Genomic DNA, 17496 nt, shown 5'->3' with positions numbered 1-17496 from the left:
TCTACAACCCCCCCCCCCCCCCCCCCCGCCTCTTTTTGCTTTGCCATAAATGAAAAGAATTTGTGATTTGATGGGGGAACCCATCATCCTCCTCCTTCCCCCCTCTCCTTCGCCTCCTCAACTCATTTATTATTCCACTACTATATATATATATATATATATATATATATATATTATTCAACTTCTTTCTCACACTTCTCAAGAAACAAGTTAGTACAACCACTGCACATTTTCGTTGAGCTTTTCTTTTTGTGTTCTTGAAACTTTCGAGCTTCTGGGCTGTTTTGTTTTTGTCTTCTCATGCTCTAACAATAACAGTAATATAATGAGAACTCATCAAGAGAAGCCTGTGAATGAGGTTGAACAAGGTGTTGGTGTATGTCCAAGCCAAGAAGCAGTTGACAAGGTTAAAGTTTTTGTTTTTCTCTTTGATCTCTTCTCTCTTAAGTTTTTCTTTGTTTGCTATATTTTGGATCAAGTTTTTCATTGTAATCTTTCTTTAGGAAGAAATAAAAATTAAAAATCAGTCATCATCATCCATGTGTAAACAACAAACTGGTCTTTGATTTTGATTCTCTATATTGATAATACTGTTCTTGTCAATTCTTTTTAGTGTTTGATTTTACTTCTTTTTATTTGCTGTGCCTTTTCTTTTATTGCCATGTAATTTGGTTTAGATCATGCCATTAAAATAAGTATGTGAGAGGTTGTGTTTTCTCCTAGGACAAATAGATTTATAACTAGTAGTATTAGCAGATCAAACGCCTATGTACACCTATATTTGCGGAAACATGAAGGGGGCCTGCTCCAAATTTCAACGAGCCATCCACCTGGGGCTAGCTATGGTGGTATAGGAGGTGGATGGGGATTCGGGTAGAGCTGCTATGTTGGTTTGGAGCTATAGTTCTCTGGATTGTACTGAAAAAAGAAAATCTAAACGATGAACCATTTGTTGTGGAAGCTATTTAGGCCATTTGTTCTTATTAGTTTAACTTGCTTTTGGTATGCATCTTTTTTCGTGTTCTTTTGTGCGTGTGCGTGTGCGTGTCCATGCACCTGCGCTTGTTCATGTGTGTTAAATAACAGACTTTTGTAAACACTTGGATGACCCTGGGCTGACTAGCTACTCTGTTTAGAAGAAGAAAAATGAACTGTCAGTTTTTGTATGATCATTCTTCATATTCTCCACCTCACTGCTCTATTATCTTGCTCTCTCTTTTTTTCCCAGGTTGAACACTCAATAGAAATAGTTGAAGAAACTGATACTTTTCAACATTGGAAGCGGAGAAATCTCTTTCTAGAGATACCCTCAAGAGCATTGGAAGAATCCTCGCGGGATTCTGTTGTAATCAGGATGCCCCCGACACCTAGTCCATCTCCTAGGAAAGTAAATTTTCTCCTGACACCTAGCTCTGTGGATGCAAGAGCCAGTGGTTCCCCAGCCGCCTCTTCATCAAAAGGCAAATCTTCCTTAAAAAGTTTGTTACCTAAACTAAGCTTCAAGTCTCGAACTTCTACTTTAGATATTGAAAAAGCTGCCACCGTAGCTCCAGATGCTTCATCTATACCACGGAAGAAACCTTCAATCTCAAGGTCATTGTCACTTACAAGGATCTTCACCCCTAGGATGAAGCAAACATCATCACTTCCCGTGACGCCAATTGCAAATTCTAAGGCAGAGTCTGCACGCGGGGGAAGCGGTGGTGGCATGCTAAATTCAAGTGTAAGTTTTTGTTTATTGAATGGATAAAGTGACCTAGTTGGTTGCCTTAATGGCCCTCAAAATTTTAAATGATGCATGTTGGTTAACTTTAGGAATATAGCTTGCTTATCTGATATAGTTGTTTTCTTTTTCCTCTGATCCTAAGGAGCAAGGGAGTTGGTTTACTTAAGTTGTTCTTAACAGATATCATATACTAATGGATCAATTAATTTAGTTCCCTACACCAACCACCACTAATTATTTCAGCATCTTCTGGGTTATTGAATTCTTTGCCAACTTTAAATTCATTATTTTCTGTCCTCATTTGACAGATGTCTTTGCAGAGGAAAGGAACCCAGCGGCAGATATCTCGCTCACTCTCAGTTCCTGTTAATAATAAAGAAAGAAGCATAAAGAGGATGGACTCTTTTTTCCGCATGATTCCTTCAACTCCTCAAGTGAAGGAAGGAGATACAATAACAAATGCATCTCCAAGTGTTGATGCTGGTATGTTGCCATTATTTATTTTTTATGATGGGCTTGGGCTTGTGCTTTTGGGCATTGCATATTTGTGTATCTGAAACTTCTTAGATTTATGTTTTGTCACTTTTGAATCCATTGAGAGTTGCTACTTGCTGCATACCTGTATGTGCACTAGCACAATCATTCTATGTGGTTCATAATTTTTTAAGTGTTGTAACAATTGGAGGCTATTAGACTTCATTGTTATGATCTGTTTTCCTCATTCCTTGCAATCAATAAACATCATAGCCATTATCATTCCCCACGAGCTAAGTGATTTGAAAACTTGGATCTTGAGAAGATGGGAGTACAAGCAAAACTTCAATTACACACTGGCATTTCTACAGTTAATTTTTCTATATATATATATTTTGAATGTCTTTTTTAACGCAAAAATAGGATATATACTTTTGTACTCCATATTGTCCAGTACCTGTTGTCGTTATCAACAAATTTATTATTCTAGTCCAATGATACAGAAAGCAATGGCGTTGATGGTGAGGACATACCCGAAGAAGAGGCTGTTTGTAGAATTTGTTTGATTGAATTGTGTGAAGGTGGAGAGACCCTTAAGATGGAGTGCAGCTGCAAAGGTGAACTTGCTCTGGCCCATCAAGAATGTGCTGTAAAATGGTTTAGCATCAAAGGTAACAAGATCTGTGATGTTTGCAAGCAAGAGGTTCAGAACCTGCCTGTGACTTTGTTACGAATGCAAGGTGTCTGTTCTAGAACTATTGGAGCAAGTAGAGCTAATCAGGAAGATGTTAATGGATACAGGCAAGTAAATTTCTGGTATGTCTTCCTAACTTAGAAAATGAAGTTATGGTTCTTGTAATGGCTGAGAAATGGCAGGAGCGGAGAATTCAGATTACTGCAGGCACTCCTAATCAAACTGCGTTTAGTGCTTTATCATGGCTATTTATTAATTTTATTGTAAACCCAAAACTGTAGTTTTGAATTAATTTTCACATCGAATCTAGATTGATATACCTGAGACTGACCAGTTTATATGCAATCAGGGTTTGGGAAGAAGTGCCTGTGCTTGTCATTGTTAGCATGCTTATCTATTTTTGTTTTCTTGAGCAGCTCCTGGTAAGAAAAGCCTCTTGACATCCCAATTTTGTCAAATTTTTCCTTTTCCTTCCTTCTCAATGCATTTTGTTTTAAAGGTTGGAAAGATGGGCATGGGAGCGATTGCTGTATCCCTTCCTTTTTCTTGTGCGCTGGGCCTTCTCTCATCCATCATCTCATCAACTATGGGTAAGCTGGTTGTACTAAGAAAAATGAGGTTTGAATCCCTAAGTACTGGAAAGATCTTACATGCAGAAATCAATTGCTGTGAATTGGAATACAAGTACAGCCACAGGTGGTGTAATATTACCACTTTGATTTGCTAGGTTAACCTGCTTGGTCTCATGTACACATGCACACACATATCAAGGAAGTTATTTGCCTTGTAGATTCAAATATTATGGCAGCAACTTCTCACTACAAAACTTTTGGTTGGAAATCTAATTTTCATGGAAATCTTTCCTTACAGATTTCTCACTTATTTATATAATTTCTGCTTCTCACCTTTTAGCTTTTTCTGTGCAGTAAAGAGAAGATTTGTTTGGGTTTTTGCATCAATTCAATTTGCCCTGGTCGTTCTCTTTGCACATATTTTCTACAGTTTGGTGAGTAATGTCTCATCTACTATCATTTCCAAAACACGCATCCCCCTTTCAAAGCATTACAAGAACAACAACAACCACTTGTTCCACCGCTACAGTCTACAGCAATCATTTAATGTCCCGGAAAAAGATTAAATAAGGAGCTAAATTATTATATAGCTCTTTGGGATTGAAGGTTTTGTTGACTAGAGGTTTTGGTAACAGATTATAGGATTTGATGTGCACTAACTTCTAGCTGTTTTCTGATGTCAACTCTCATAGCTGGTCTGAAATAAGTTAAAGAAAATTGTGTTGAAAATCTGATTTTGTGATTGCATTAAATCTCATCCCTAGATCAAAGGAAAGTCTACAATAGCTGAAATTTAGATTTTGTCCTGGCTTGAGTTCTGACCTTGTTTGAACCTTAAGTGATCTTACACTGGATATTCTCTATTTATTGGTCCTCTGATTAGATGCTTTCCACTCTTGTTGCTTTATGCCATGCAGGTCAATGTGCAAGCAGTTCTAGCCATTCTCCTCGCAACACTTTCTGGATTTGGCGTAGCAATGACTGGGAGTTCCATACTCGTTGAGTTTTTGAGATGGAGGAGGTGGCACGCCCAACATGGGCAGCTGCATAGTTCCCAAGTAATTACTGGACAAGGCCCATTTCAAAGAGCTGTAAATTCATCAACTAGAGGCCATCATAACTTCCAGCCGAATGAAGTGGAAAATCCAGAAACTTTACGGGGGAGTTAAATTTTTATCTCATTAGGAATAATTAAAATGCATAGTGCTTTAGATGGTGTCTAAATGAAGCTAAGTGGCTTTGTAAATTGTGATATATCCTGAGGTAGGATCATTGAAGTAGGATCATGGTATGTTCTATTAGTCAGAGATTCAATCTAAAAAATTTAAGTTGTTAAATAAAATTTAAAGATATAATTTATATTAATTTTTAGTATATTTTTTATTTGCTTTGAAATTTATATTATTTTGTGTTATTAAATAATGTTAATTAAAAGAAAATAAAATAGTAAGATTTAATTTCATAACTATGATTATCAAGATTTTTATTATTATATTAAAAAATTATTTATTTAATAAAATTTTAAAATATAATTTATATTATTTTTTAATACGGTAAAAAGCTTCCAGAAGTAGAGATAGTAAACATTGGATTGGGTCCTGCTTGGAATGAATTTAACTTGGGTTTCTTTTCTGTTAGTTTCTTAACTGTGGTGGTGTGCTCACAATCACTTCTGTCAGACATCCTATTACTAAAATAGGAGGGGATGTCTTAACTTTTTAACAATGCATTCGCTCCTTTGTATATGGCTGTCCAGTTGCCTAAATCACGAAGATGTTTATGGCGCTTGTTATCCACTAATTAGCAGCGCAGATTGGTGTTTAGTGAGTCTTGCATGCATGCGTTGAGGATTGTCCTGAGCCAGGGTCGTGGAAGAAATCCCTGAACCACCTGCAGGAGGGGGGTAAGTCCCGGGGTCTTGATCATGAGAACCGAGTACTGGTTTGTTGCAGGCCTGCAAAGACGGTTTAGAAGAAATAATTGAGGAAGAATGGGCAGTTACTCTTGGATTTAATTTATTATTATATAACTGAGACCAAATTGTTCATATGGAATTTGATTTCAAGAACCTCGTGCTGGTACTTGGCCTGGTGCTTAAGAAGATTTACTTCATCTCTCAACTTTCTGGGTTTAAATCCAAATCCCGAGGCTAATATGTTGTAATATGATGGAGAATACATCTTTAAGAATATGTTCTTGGGTACAAGTTGTCTCGAAAACACCATTAATGTTGAGAGAACGTAGATGATTTTTGTTATTATTATCACCCAACACAAATTAAGCTCCTTAATTTCATAGACTGCTGCTTTGCTCTCAGTATTGGCGTGATTCAGGTGACATCCTTCCGCCGCTGGACGAAGGAGGGCGGGGGGCGGGGGGTGGTGCGATTGCACTTTTCACGTGAAACATGAATTTAGCGATGATGTCATCAAACATCTAAAACGGGAGTCTCGTGGGAGCTTTTACTCCATCTCATGTCCGTACATAAAAATAGATGTGAAATGGAGTTTAGTTTTTTTTCAGGTATCTGAATTTTTTGAAATCATGAATAAATTTATTATAATTTTTAAAACATTTTATAGATGTTTTAAGTAAAAACAAGTTTTTAAATTAAAAGAACATAAATCTTGATTTTCTAGTTATTGCTGTGACTGAAATTTAAACAAAATAAATAATGCATTGTTTATTTGAAAAAATAAAAGAGCAAATAACATGATATCCACCTCCAAGCGCATATTAAAACAAAAGAGGGGTGCCCTTGTGAAATAGGTCAGCGAGCTAGCTTCGCTTGCTATGCCTAGCAATATTTGTTATTTTTTTCTAGTTATTTGTTGTTTTTTTTTTCTTTATTTTTTTTACTTTAATTGATGCTTAAAAAAAAAAACTTAATTATACTTATATTTATATTTATTTTTTTATTTTATTTAGAGAATCTCTTTTAAATAATAATAATTTTTTGGTAATGCATTTAGTTTTTGAAAACGTTTTTCTGACTTATCTATGATTTTTTTTATCTTTTGTATAAATAAATTATATTTTTAAAAATAACAAATATTAATATTTTTAAAATGTGTAGTTTTACATGTTATTTTTTTATTTTATTTAATTAATATAATATATTTTTATCATCATTTAATTAATTAACTAATATAATCAGGTAAATATTCTATTTTTTAAGATTAAATATCATAATTTATACCTATTTCTTAATTCTTCAAGATTTTTTTATATATCATTACTGATTATTTATATATATCAACTAATTTTTTTAAATTATAAAAAAATTAAAAAAGTTTACATATATAATTTTTATAAAAAATAAAAATAAGTCACCCAAGACAAAACCCATTTCATGTTGCTGGTCACAGATCTAAAATGTGAGTCTCTTGGAAGCTTTTACTCCATCTTCTATCCATGCACGGATAGATCTCTTTTGTTGACGCGGTAACCAGCCAAAGAATATGATGGTCAACAAGTATGCGTTGACTTTCATGTTCGTAGAGCTGTCACCATAAAATACTTTCCATATTAATTCTGTAGCATTGGGAACCATGACATTGTAAGATAATTCAGTCTTAGTCACTGTTTTAAAACTCCAACTGTATGTTGATTATAATCGGGCTGTCTAGGATTTAGGCCGAGCCAAGTTTTAATAAAAAAGTAAAATTAATTTAGTATAATTTAATTAAAAAAATCTTGATCAACCCTTAACCCAATTAATCTAGAAAAAACTTAGTAATTTTTTTAAATAATATTATTTTTATTTTTTTATAAAATAAAAAAATTGAGCTTACCTAGATATATTTAGATTGACTCACTTACATAGTATTTGGATATGCTGTTGTGGCTGCGGCTAAAATTAAAAAGCAGTTTATACATGTTTGGTTAACACCAACCATGATTTTTTTATGTGGGTCCCAATCCAAACTGAGTTTGAACTGTAATCTTTGAAAAGCAATTGTGCATTACTTTTTATGTGTTTTCTCCTCTATCTCACCACCGACACTTTCTCAACTTTTCTAATTACTTTCTCAACAGTCACCCTCACAAAAATTATTCACAGAACGGTTATAGATGAATATTATCATTAATTTAACTCCCATTTTCTACCTTCCTCATACTGTTCTCATGCATTTATCCTCTCTCTCACAACATAAACTTTTCTATTACACAATCAATTACTTCCTAATGGTCCTCTACCCTCTTAAATTTTTTTGTTACAGTTGCAAATGAATGTTAACATTTATCTAACTCTCATTCTTTCCCAGATTGTTCCCCTCTCTCGTCTCTTAGTATAAAAATCCCGTTTCTATTTTTTACAAAAACCACCAACGAACAGGACGATGTCAGTTCGAGAGTGAGCTTCTTCCCCTCTGTCTTTTTTTCTTTCCAAATGAAAATTGAAAACCTAAACCTTCACTGATCTATCCCTCCACTGTTACCATTGCAAAAAAACCCAACAAATCCGTGCTAGGAAAGGTCTACGAGAGAGAGACCTGTAAGTATCTGCCTTATCTTCGTCAATTTTGTTTAAAATTTAACTCAAAATCTCATTTTTGTTATGGGTTTCCATTGTTTTTGTTTGCAGAACAAAGCTGCAAAATCATGCTAGTTTGGACACCTAAAAGAGAGAAACTGAGGTAAGTTCCTGCCTTATCTCTATCTTTATTTTTTTATATGAAAAATTGCATGTTTGTACTGCTACATGATCGATTTACTGTTTGTTATGCAATTGTTGAATTGAGTTATAAATTTCATTGTTGTTGCTACTTATTTTCTGTTTATTGTGCCTTCGTTAGCTGTTTTGAATTTAGTAAATTTCATTGCTTTTCATGACCCATACTGTGTGTTCTTTAATATTTTTTAGTTGAGCTAAAACCTATATTTTTGTGCTGCTTTATGGTCTATGTACTGTGTGTAATTAGTGTTGTTCTTCGTTGAAATCTGGTTTGGTTTTTGATGTTTACTAGCTGACAATGCTGCTCCTTAATTAAATTTATTTACTGTAAACAATGTGATGCTTACAAATTTCATTTATGTGTTGTTCTTCATGGTCTGATATGTTCATTATGCACATTGATGTTATTTCTGCTTGATCAACCATAAAGTTCTTTGATATGTTCTTGATGTTATTTCATTTTTATTGAATTGAGCTATAAATTTCATTGTTATTGCTACTTATTTTTTGTTTATTGTGCCTTCGTTAGTTGTTTTGAATTTAGTAAATTTCATTGCTTTTCTGTATTGCTTTTCATGACCCATACTATGTGTTCTTTAATATTTTTTACTTGAGCTAAAACCTGTAATTTGTGCTGCTTTATGGTCTGTGTACTGTGTGTAATTAATGTTGTTCTTTGTTGAAATCTGGTTTGGTTTTTGATGTCTACTAGCTGACAATGCTGCTCCTTAATTAAATTTATTTACTGTAAACAATGTGATGCTTACAAATTTCATTTATGTGTTGTTCTTCATGGTCTGATATGTTCATTATGCACATTGATGTTATTTCTGCTTGATCAACCATAAAGTTCTTTGATATGTTCTTGATGTTATTTCATTTATGTGTTTACAGTAAATCTTAAGGAGTTACCTGTTTGCATGTTGTTTAGGATTACTTTGATTTCTACTTTTAAAGTAAATCAGAATTTCAATTTTGCATTTATTTGTTTCCATGCTGTGAAAGAAAGTTGTGTTACTTTGAACATAGAAATAAATTCTTGGTTTTCCCCCCCTCTATTTTCTTAGCATCCAAATAGCATGATAACAATGATGTTTTGCTTGATAATTCAAATAATATCATGGCTAAAACTGAGTTTTCTAAATAGTTAAAAATTAATGGATTTTAATTAGTTTTCATTACAAATTACAAGTCTTTCTGGTTTACTAGGAAGTAACGAGAATATTCTCATTCAACTTAAATACATGGTCAATGTTTGTTGCTAACCACATGTTTATTGCTAACCACACAGCTTTTGTAAATGTAGAACATTGATTGTTTTTTTATTGGTTAAGTCCACGGTTATATATGTGCCACAATATAATTGATTGATTTTAAATTTTTGTTAAATATTTTAAAAGATATTATGAAAGGTCTTGAATATTTATCAATTTTGCATTTATTTGTTTCCATGCTGCGAAAGAAAGTTGTGTTACTTTGAATGTAGAAATTGTGAAAGAAAGTTGTGTTACTTTGAATATAGAAATAAATTCTTGACTTTTTGTTTTTTTCCCCCTTTGTTTTTAGCATCCAAACAGTATGATGACAATGATGTTTTGCTTGGTAATTCAAATATATTATGGTTGAAACTGAATTTTCTGAATAGTTAAAAATTAAAAGGTTTCAATTAGTTTTCATTACAAATTAACGGGAACATTCTCATTCAAATACATGCATGGTTAATGTTTGTTGCTAACCACACAACTTTTGTTAAATGCTGAACATTGAGTGTTTTATAATTCTTTGAGTCCACGATTTATATATGTGCCACAATGTAATTGATATCATTGATTGATTTCAAACTTTTGTTAAATGTGTTAAAAGATATCATGGAAGGTCTTGAATCTTTTGATAAGGCTGCTTGGACAAAGGAAATGTTGCATATATTTTGTGATATATGCATTAAAGCAATTGATATAGGGATGAGACCTAATACTCATTTTAATAAAACAGGGTGAAAATTTCTTATAACATCATTTAAAGAACAAACTGCCCATGCATTCACTAAAACATAATTAAAAAACAAATGGGATGGATGTAAAACATAATTGGAGGATATGGAATAAGCTGGTTTCTAAAACTAGTGTTGGTAGGAATAGTGATTTAGACACAATTTCAGCTAGCGATGAGTGGTGGAAACAAAAAATTTAGGTAAATTCCTCGTCATCCAAACAATTTCTTTTATTGTTGTCAAATTCCAACACCAAAGTTTTTTACTGTTGATCCCTTAATACTTCATTTTATTTATATACAGGAAATTAGAGAAGCCAAAAAATTCAAACATATCGGTATTGAACCATCTTTGAAGAATAAATTTTACAGAATATATTTCAATATTATTACAACTAAAGAGTTTGCATAGGCTCCTTCATCAGGAGTACCTGCTGGTAGAGATGTCGATCCTAGTACAAGCAATGCTAACATTGATCATGCTGGTTTGGAAGAAGGAAATAGTGATTCAGAGGAAGATGTGATTCTAGATTTTTAGACTAACATGGCTCAAATGATTGAAGGGATAAATATGTCTAGCAGTAACAAAAAAAAAGCAGTGGGAAAAGAAAAAAACGAGATCCTTATGAGGTGCGAGGTAGAAAGAAGAAAACGTCTAAAATTAATGTTAAACTGCTATCAAGGTGTAATTAACTACTTGAGAGTATGTCGATTAAGGGTGATTCCACGTCTGTTAATATGGATTGCAAAGGCTATAGTATTTGCGAGGTGATGGCTGAGCTGCACTTAATTCTTGAAGTTTTAATTGAAGATGAGTTTCACGACTTTGCTACAGAGTATCTGAGTTTAAGAAGAAAAAGAGAAATGTGGGCTAGCATGGGTGATAAGCAGTAGAAGTTGAGATGGTTGCAACGATTGTATGCGCGCACTAAATGTGCTTAGCTGACATGGTATTATTTTATGTGATTCAGAGGAAGATGTGATTCTAGATTTTTAGACTAACATGGCTCAAATGATTGAAGGGATAAATATGTCTAGCAGTAACAAAAAAAAAGCAGTGGGAAAAGAAAAAAACGAGATCCTTATGAGGTGCGAGGTAGAAAGAAGAAAACATCTAGAATTAATTTTAAACTGCTATCATGGTGCAATTAACTAGAGAGTATGTTGATTAAGAGTGATTCCACGTCTATTAATATGGATCGCAAAGGCTGTAGTATTCGCGAGGTGATGGCTGAGCTGCACTTAATTCTTGGAGTTTCAATTGAAGATGAGTTTCACGACTTTGCTACAGAGTATCTAAGTTTAAGAAGGAAAAGAGAAATGTGGGCTAGTATGGGTGATAAGCAGCAGAAGTTGAGATGGTTGCAACGAATGTATGCACGTACTAAATGTGCTTAGCTGATATGATATTATTTTATTTTCTTAACTGTTAATCAATTAACTATGTTTGCTCGCATACTATATTTGTACATGTCTATTTTATTGTTGCAGAATAATGGGATGCCAGTTTTAAAAAAAGTAGTTTCTAATTGCCAAAGTTTATCCGAGTCATTGTATTATTCCACATTTCGTGTTGAGACATATAGGGCATTTCCATTTGTAGTAATTTTTTTACTGTTACATTAATATTAAACTGCTTATTGGGAGTTAATATACTTGTATGGAAATATTGATAGTTTTTAATGTTATATTTTATCTACGAATTAAAACTGTAACTTCGGTTTTTATTAATGTTAAATGGTTGACCCTTAGATGGAACTAATTGTTAATTTACCTTCACTGTGTTGTTCCTTGAAGGTCTTGAATCTTGAGTGTTGCTATTAAAATGCTTGTTTTATTATAATATACTATGAGCAGCTACTGTGTGCTTATGAGGTGTGAATATTGGTTTATTTTCTTTCTGTCGTGAGGATTGATAGTAGCTGCTTTTGTCTAGTTGTATTCATTGTTATATAATGTTTGTTTTATTGTAATATGCCATGAAAAAAAGTAGTTTCTAATTGCCAAAGTTTATCCGAGTCATTGTATTATTCCACATTTCGTGTTGAGACATATAGGGCATTTCCATTTGTAGTAATTTTTTTACTGTTACATTAATATTAAACTGCTTATTGGGAGTTAATATACTTGTATGGAAATATTGATAGTTTTTAATGTTATATTTTATCTACGAATTAAAACTGTAACTTCGATTTTTATTAATGTTAAATGGTTGACCCTTAGATGGAACTAATTGTTAATTTACCTTCACTGTGTTGTTCCTTGAAGGTCTTGAATCTTGAGTGTTGTTGTTAAAATGCTTGTTTTATTATAATATACTATGAGCAGCTACTGTGTGCTTATGAGGTGTGAATATTGGTTTATTTTCTTTCTGCCGTGAGGATTGATGGGAGCTACTTTTGTCTAGTTGTATTCATTGTTATGTAATGCTTGTTTTATTGTAATATACTATATACAGCTACTGTGTGCTTATGAGGTGTGAATATTGGTTTGTTTTCTTGACTGTCGTGAGGATTTATGAGAGTTGCTGCCTTGTTTATCCAATTGTATTCATTATTGTTAAAATATTTGTTTTAGCTATTGTGTGCATGTGAGGTGTGAATATTGTCTTGGCTAAAAAATAAAACCGCATAAGTTAATTTTAGGTATGAATGAATGTCTGTTGTGACATGTAAATGGATGACAAATCACTACCCTGAGGGTGAGCTAGTGGATGGAATATCTATATGTGCTACTCTCACTGTGTTGTTCCTTGAAGGTCTTGAATCTTGAGTGTTGCTATTAAAATGCTTGTTTTATTATAATATACTATGAGTTGAAGTTATGGATGATTCACGGTTTAATGATATATTCAATGGGGATTTCAATGGAAATTATGATAATGTAATGAATCATATTAAGGTGTGAATATTGGTTTATTTTCTTTCTGCCGTGAGGATTGATGGGAGCTACTTTTGTCTAGTTGTATTCATTGTTATGTAATGCTTGTTTTATTGTAATATACTATATACAGCTACTGTGTGCTTATGAGGTGTGAATATTGGTTTGTTTTCTTGACTGTCGTGAGGATTTATGAGAGTTGCTGCCTTATTTATCCAATTGTATTCATTGTTGTTAAAATGTTTGTTTTAGCTATTGTGTGCATGTGAGGTGTGAATATTGTCTTGGCTAAAAAATAAAACCACATAAGTTAATTTTAGGTATGAATGAATGTCTGCTGTGACATGTAAATGGATGGCAAATCGCTACCCTGAGGGTGATCTAGAGGATGGAATATCTATATATGCTACTTTAATTGCTATTTTAGTTGTTGGATTTGTCACCTATTCAATTAGAATACATGTTCTTTTTGGTGCAACTGTTGTTGGAGTTCTTATCCCAAAATTGTGTTTATTTTATGAGGTGTGAATTGTAGTTCGGTTACTATTGTTTTGCTTTAGATGAATTCGATACATGTTGTAATTCATCCCTAGGAGTTTCACATTTTGTGAATTGTTGAAACTATCATGGTGAAAAGTAAAGAAAAAAAAATAGACCAGGGAATCTTGAATAATACAATGAGAACAATATAAATGAAAGAATACATGTCAGAATATTATCCATGTATGAGTTGTAAAATTAACATTATATGTTACTTTTATAGTCTATACATGTGATAATGTACTTATATTGAAAGATGAATAACTTGTAAAAAAGACATAAACAACATTGAATTTTTTCTATATAAAGAGGAATGTTTGTGTAATAACTTTTAATGAACTATTTTTCTTCATAATAAATTTCTCAAACCTCAACTACATCTTATACAAGCAAGTGGAACACTCTGTTTTTGTTGGCTTTACAGGTATATAAAGAATTATGTCGCACCAATTTTTGGTTCATGTTCTTTTTTTTTTGAATAATATCTAATTATTTAAATGTTTTTATTAACAACATATAAATGTTTTTTTTATTTACATGTAATTGAAGTTATGGATGATTCACGGTTTAATGATATATTCAATGGGGATTTCAATGGAAATTATGATAATGTAATGAATCATATTACAGACCACATTAATTATCCTAGTTGTGAAGGTAGTGGTGCCTCAATTGCTGGTACCGGAGATGACGGTGATGGAAACAACGCTGATGACAATAATGACGATGATGAAGATGACGATGAATTTATTCTAAGGAGGCAGTTTGATATAAAAAAAATTAATTATATGCACAGTTGGAGCTATAAACATGCATTATATTAATTATATGTATCAAGAACCATGTATGGTTTCATACAACACAAGGATGCATTGGTTGAATGAAGACATGTCAGAATATTATCCATGTATGAGTTGTAAAATTAACATTATATGTTACTTTTATAGTCTATACATGTGATAATGTACTTATATTGAAAGATGAATAACTTGTAAAAAAGACATAAACAACATTGAATTTTTTCTATATAAAGAGGAATGTTTGTGTAATAACTTTTAATGAACTATTTTTCTTCATAACAAATCTCTCAAACCTCAACTGCATTTTATACAAGCAAGTGGAACACTCTGTTTTTGTTGGCTTTACAGGTATATAAAGAATTATGTCGCACCAATTTTTGGTTCATGTTCTTTTTTATTGAATATTTGTGAATTGTTGAAACTATCATGGTGAAAAGTAAAGAAAAAAAAATAGACCAGGGAATCTTGAATAATACAATGAGAACAATATAAATGAAAGAATACATGTCAGAATATTATCCATGTATGAGTTGTAAAATTAACATTATATGTTACTTTTATAGTCTATACATGTGATAATGTACTTATATTGAAAGATGAATAACTTGTAAAAAAGACATAAACAACATTGAATTTTTTCTATATAAAGAGGAATGTTTGTGTAATAACTTTTAATGAACTATTTTTCTTCATAACAAATCTCTCAAACCTCAACTGCATTTTATACAAGCAAGTGGAACACTCTGTTTTTGTTGGCTTTACAGGTATATAAAGAATTATGTCGCACCAATTTTTGGTTCATGTTCTTTTTTTTTTGAATAATATCTAATTATTTAAATGTTTTTATTAACAACATATAAATGTTTTTTTTATTTACATGTAATTGAAGTTATGGATGATTCACGGTTTAATGATATATTCAATGGGGATTTCAATGGAAATTATGATAATGTAATGAATCATATTACAGACCACATTAATTATCCTAGTTGTGAAGGTAGTGGTGCCTCAATTGCTGGTACCGGAGATGACGGTGATGGAAACAACGCTGATGACAATAATGACGATGATGAAGATGACGATGAATTTATTCTAAGGAGGCAGTTTGATATAAAAAAAATTAATTATATGCACAGTTGGAGCTATAAACATGCATTATATTAATTATATGTATCAAGAACCATGTATGGTTTCATACAACACAAGGATGCATTGGTTGAATGAAGTTTTTAGAGGTCATTGAAAATGAAGTGTTAACATATTCAGGATGGAAACAACCACTTTGTTGAGTCTGTGCACTGAATTAGAAACATACCATAGCTTAAAACTGTTAAGAAGAATAAGCGTTATTGAAAATGTGACAATATTTCTATTTATAATAATAGTTAGGGCGTCAAATAGACAAGTGCAGGAAAAATTTTAGCATTCATATGAAACTATTAGTAGATGTTTTAAAGAAGTGCTTCAATCATTATGTTTGTTTGCTGTGAAAGTCATAAAACCAGTAGATTCACAGTTTACGAGCACACCAAAAGAAATTGCTATGAATATAAGATTTGTGCCACATTTTAAAGTAAGATGAATTTTTGTTTAATTAAGTAGTTTAGATGAGTATGAAATATGTTATATATGTTTATAGGTACTTATGTTTTTGTGGCCTGTAGAATTGTGTCGGTGCAATTGATGACACACATGTTCATGCTTGTATATCATTTGAAAATCAAATTCTATTTATTGGAATAAAATGTGTATTCACATAAAATGTTATGGCTGCTTTTAATTTTAACATGTAATTCATATTTGTGGGGGTAAGATGAGAATATAATGCATATGATAGACGTATTTTTCTTGAGGTTATTAACAATAGTAATATAAAATTTCCAAAACCTCTAGAAGGTTGTGATTTTGAATAAATTAAAGATTTGGTAATTTATAATTTGTTTTTTAGTTTTGTTAACAATTACCATGTTGTTATTTTTGCAGGAAAATACTATTTGGTTGATACTGGATATCCAAATGAGTATGAGTATTTGAGTCTTTACAAAGACGAGAGGTATCACTTCTAAAAATTTAGGCATCGTGGATAACCAAATAGTTGGAAAAAAGTGTTTAATTATGCATATTCATTACTATCTAACGTGATCGAATGTTCTTTTAGTGTATGGAAACAGAGATGGAGAATTTTACAAAACATGCCTGCTTATTCATACAAAATACAAGTTGAGATTGTAGTTGCATTAATGACACTACATAACTATATTAGAAAGAGATCACAAGATGATGTATCTTTTTTAGTATAATCACAATCCCAATTTAATTACATATGACTTTCTATCTAATATTCTTCATCACTTGGTCATTCAAGGATCACAGGGGCCTTCATGTATAAATTTTGTATGCGATAAAATTACAAATAGTATGATGGAATAATGAAGAAGTACATTAATATATAAGGATTTTTTTTTGTTATGTAATTATAATTACAAAACATGTAAGTTTTGTAATTATATATGTGTATGTATATGTCCTTTTAAGTAATTCTAAAATTAAACCTAAAATATAAAGCATATTAACCAAATATAAGAAACCTTTTTTTTTTTACTATAATTTCAATTAAAAACAAGAATTTTTTTTTTCAACCATAGTTTTAACCAAATACCGATTTTTTTTGGAAATGAACCTCACAAAAAATACTTTTTATTAAACTGTTTATTTCAAACCACAACTATAAAAATTACCATAATACCAAATACGCTCTTAATCCATGATTCAAGACTTGTCCCATATCAATTATATATATAAAGTGTTTTTTAAAATATATTAAAATATTATAGGGGTGTTTGAGACAGCAATAAAAGTTGTTTTTAAAATATTTTTTATTTAAAAATATTAAAATAATATTTTTTAATTTATTTTTAAAATCAACTCATAATAATCTAAAAATTAATTTAAAATAAAAAACAAAAAAATTATACATATAAAGTATATTTTATTTAAAAATATATTAAAATATTATCGAGATGTATGAGACAACATAAAAGTTGTTTTGTAAAATGTTTTTTTATTTAAAAATATTAAAATAATATTTTTTAATTTATTCAACTCATAATAATCTAAAAATTAATTTAAAATTAAAAAAGACG

The 17496-nt window shown here is 31.5% G+C and overlaps 1 protein-coding gene and 1 long non-coding RNA gene across 7 annotated transcripts; both read left to right on the top strand.

Moving 5' to 3' along the window:
- Positions 1 to 19: 19 nt before the first annotated feature.
- Positions 20 to 4831, top strand: LOC105139582 (RING/U-box superfamily protein). Of its 5 annotated transcripts, none has more exons than XM_011046063.1 (8): positions 20 to 406; positions 1229 to 1723; positions 2035 to 2209; positions 2704 to 3016; positions 3244 to 3316; positions 3394 to 3484; positions 3821 to 3900; positions 4384 to 4831. In XM_011046063.1, exons 1-8 carry the CDS (start codon positions 326 to 328, stop codon positions 4633 to 4635), a joined length of 1560 nt encoding a protein of 519 aa, XP_011044365.1. In that variant the 5' UTR covers positions 20 to 325; the 3' UTR covers positions 4636 to 4831. The 5 variants fall into 5 exon arrangements, with proteins under 5 accessions (XP_011044365.1, XP_011044368.1, XP_011044366.1 ...); XM_011046066.1 differs by having other exon boundaries at positions 20 to 412; positions 2047 to 2209; positions 2704 to 3001; XM_011046064.1 differs by having other exon boundaries at positions 20 to 412; positions 2047 to 2209.
- Positions 4832 to 7601: 2770 nt separating this feature from the next.
- On the top strand, positions 7602 to 16725 carry LOC105139580 (uncharacterized). 2 transcript variants are annotated; one of them, XR_845005.1, is made up of 4 exons: positions 7602 to 7964; positions 8055 to 8106; positions 16337 to 16406; positions 16512 to 16684. It is a non-coding gene; the product is annotated as an uncharacterized LOC105139580 (long non-coding RNA). The 2 variants fall into 2 exon arrangements; XR_845004.1 differs by having other exon boundaries at positions 16337 to 16725.
- The last annotated feature ends 771 nt before the right edge of the window (positions 16726 to 17496 follow it).

This window comes from Populus euphratica, unplaced genomic scaffold (genome assembly GCF_000495115.2).
Source record: "Populus euphratica unplaced genomic scaffold, PopEup_1.0 scaffold94.1, whole genome shotgun sequence".
Taxonomy (NCBI): domain Eukaryota; kingdom Viridiplantae; phylum Streptophyta; class Magnoliopsida; order Malpighiales; family Salicaceae; genus Populus; species Populus euphratica.
Note: the sequence above shows the minus strand (reverse complement) of the source record. Positions and strands in the feature narration are given on the sequence as shown.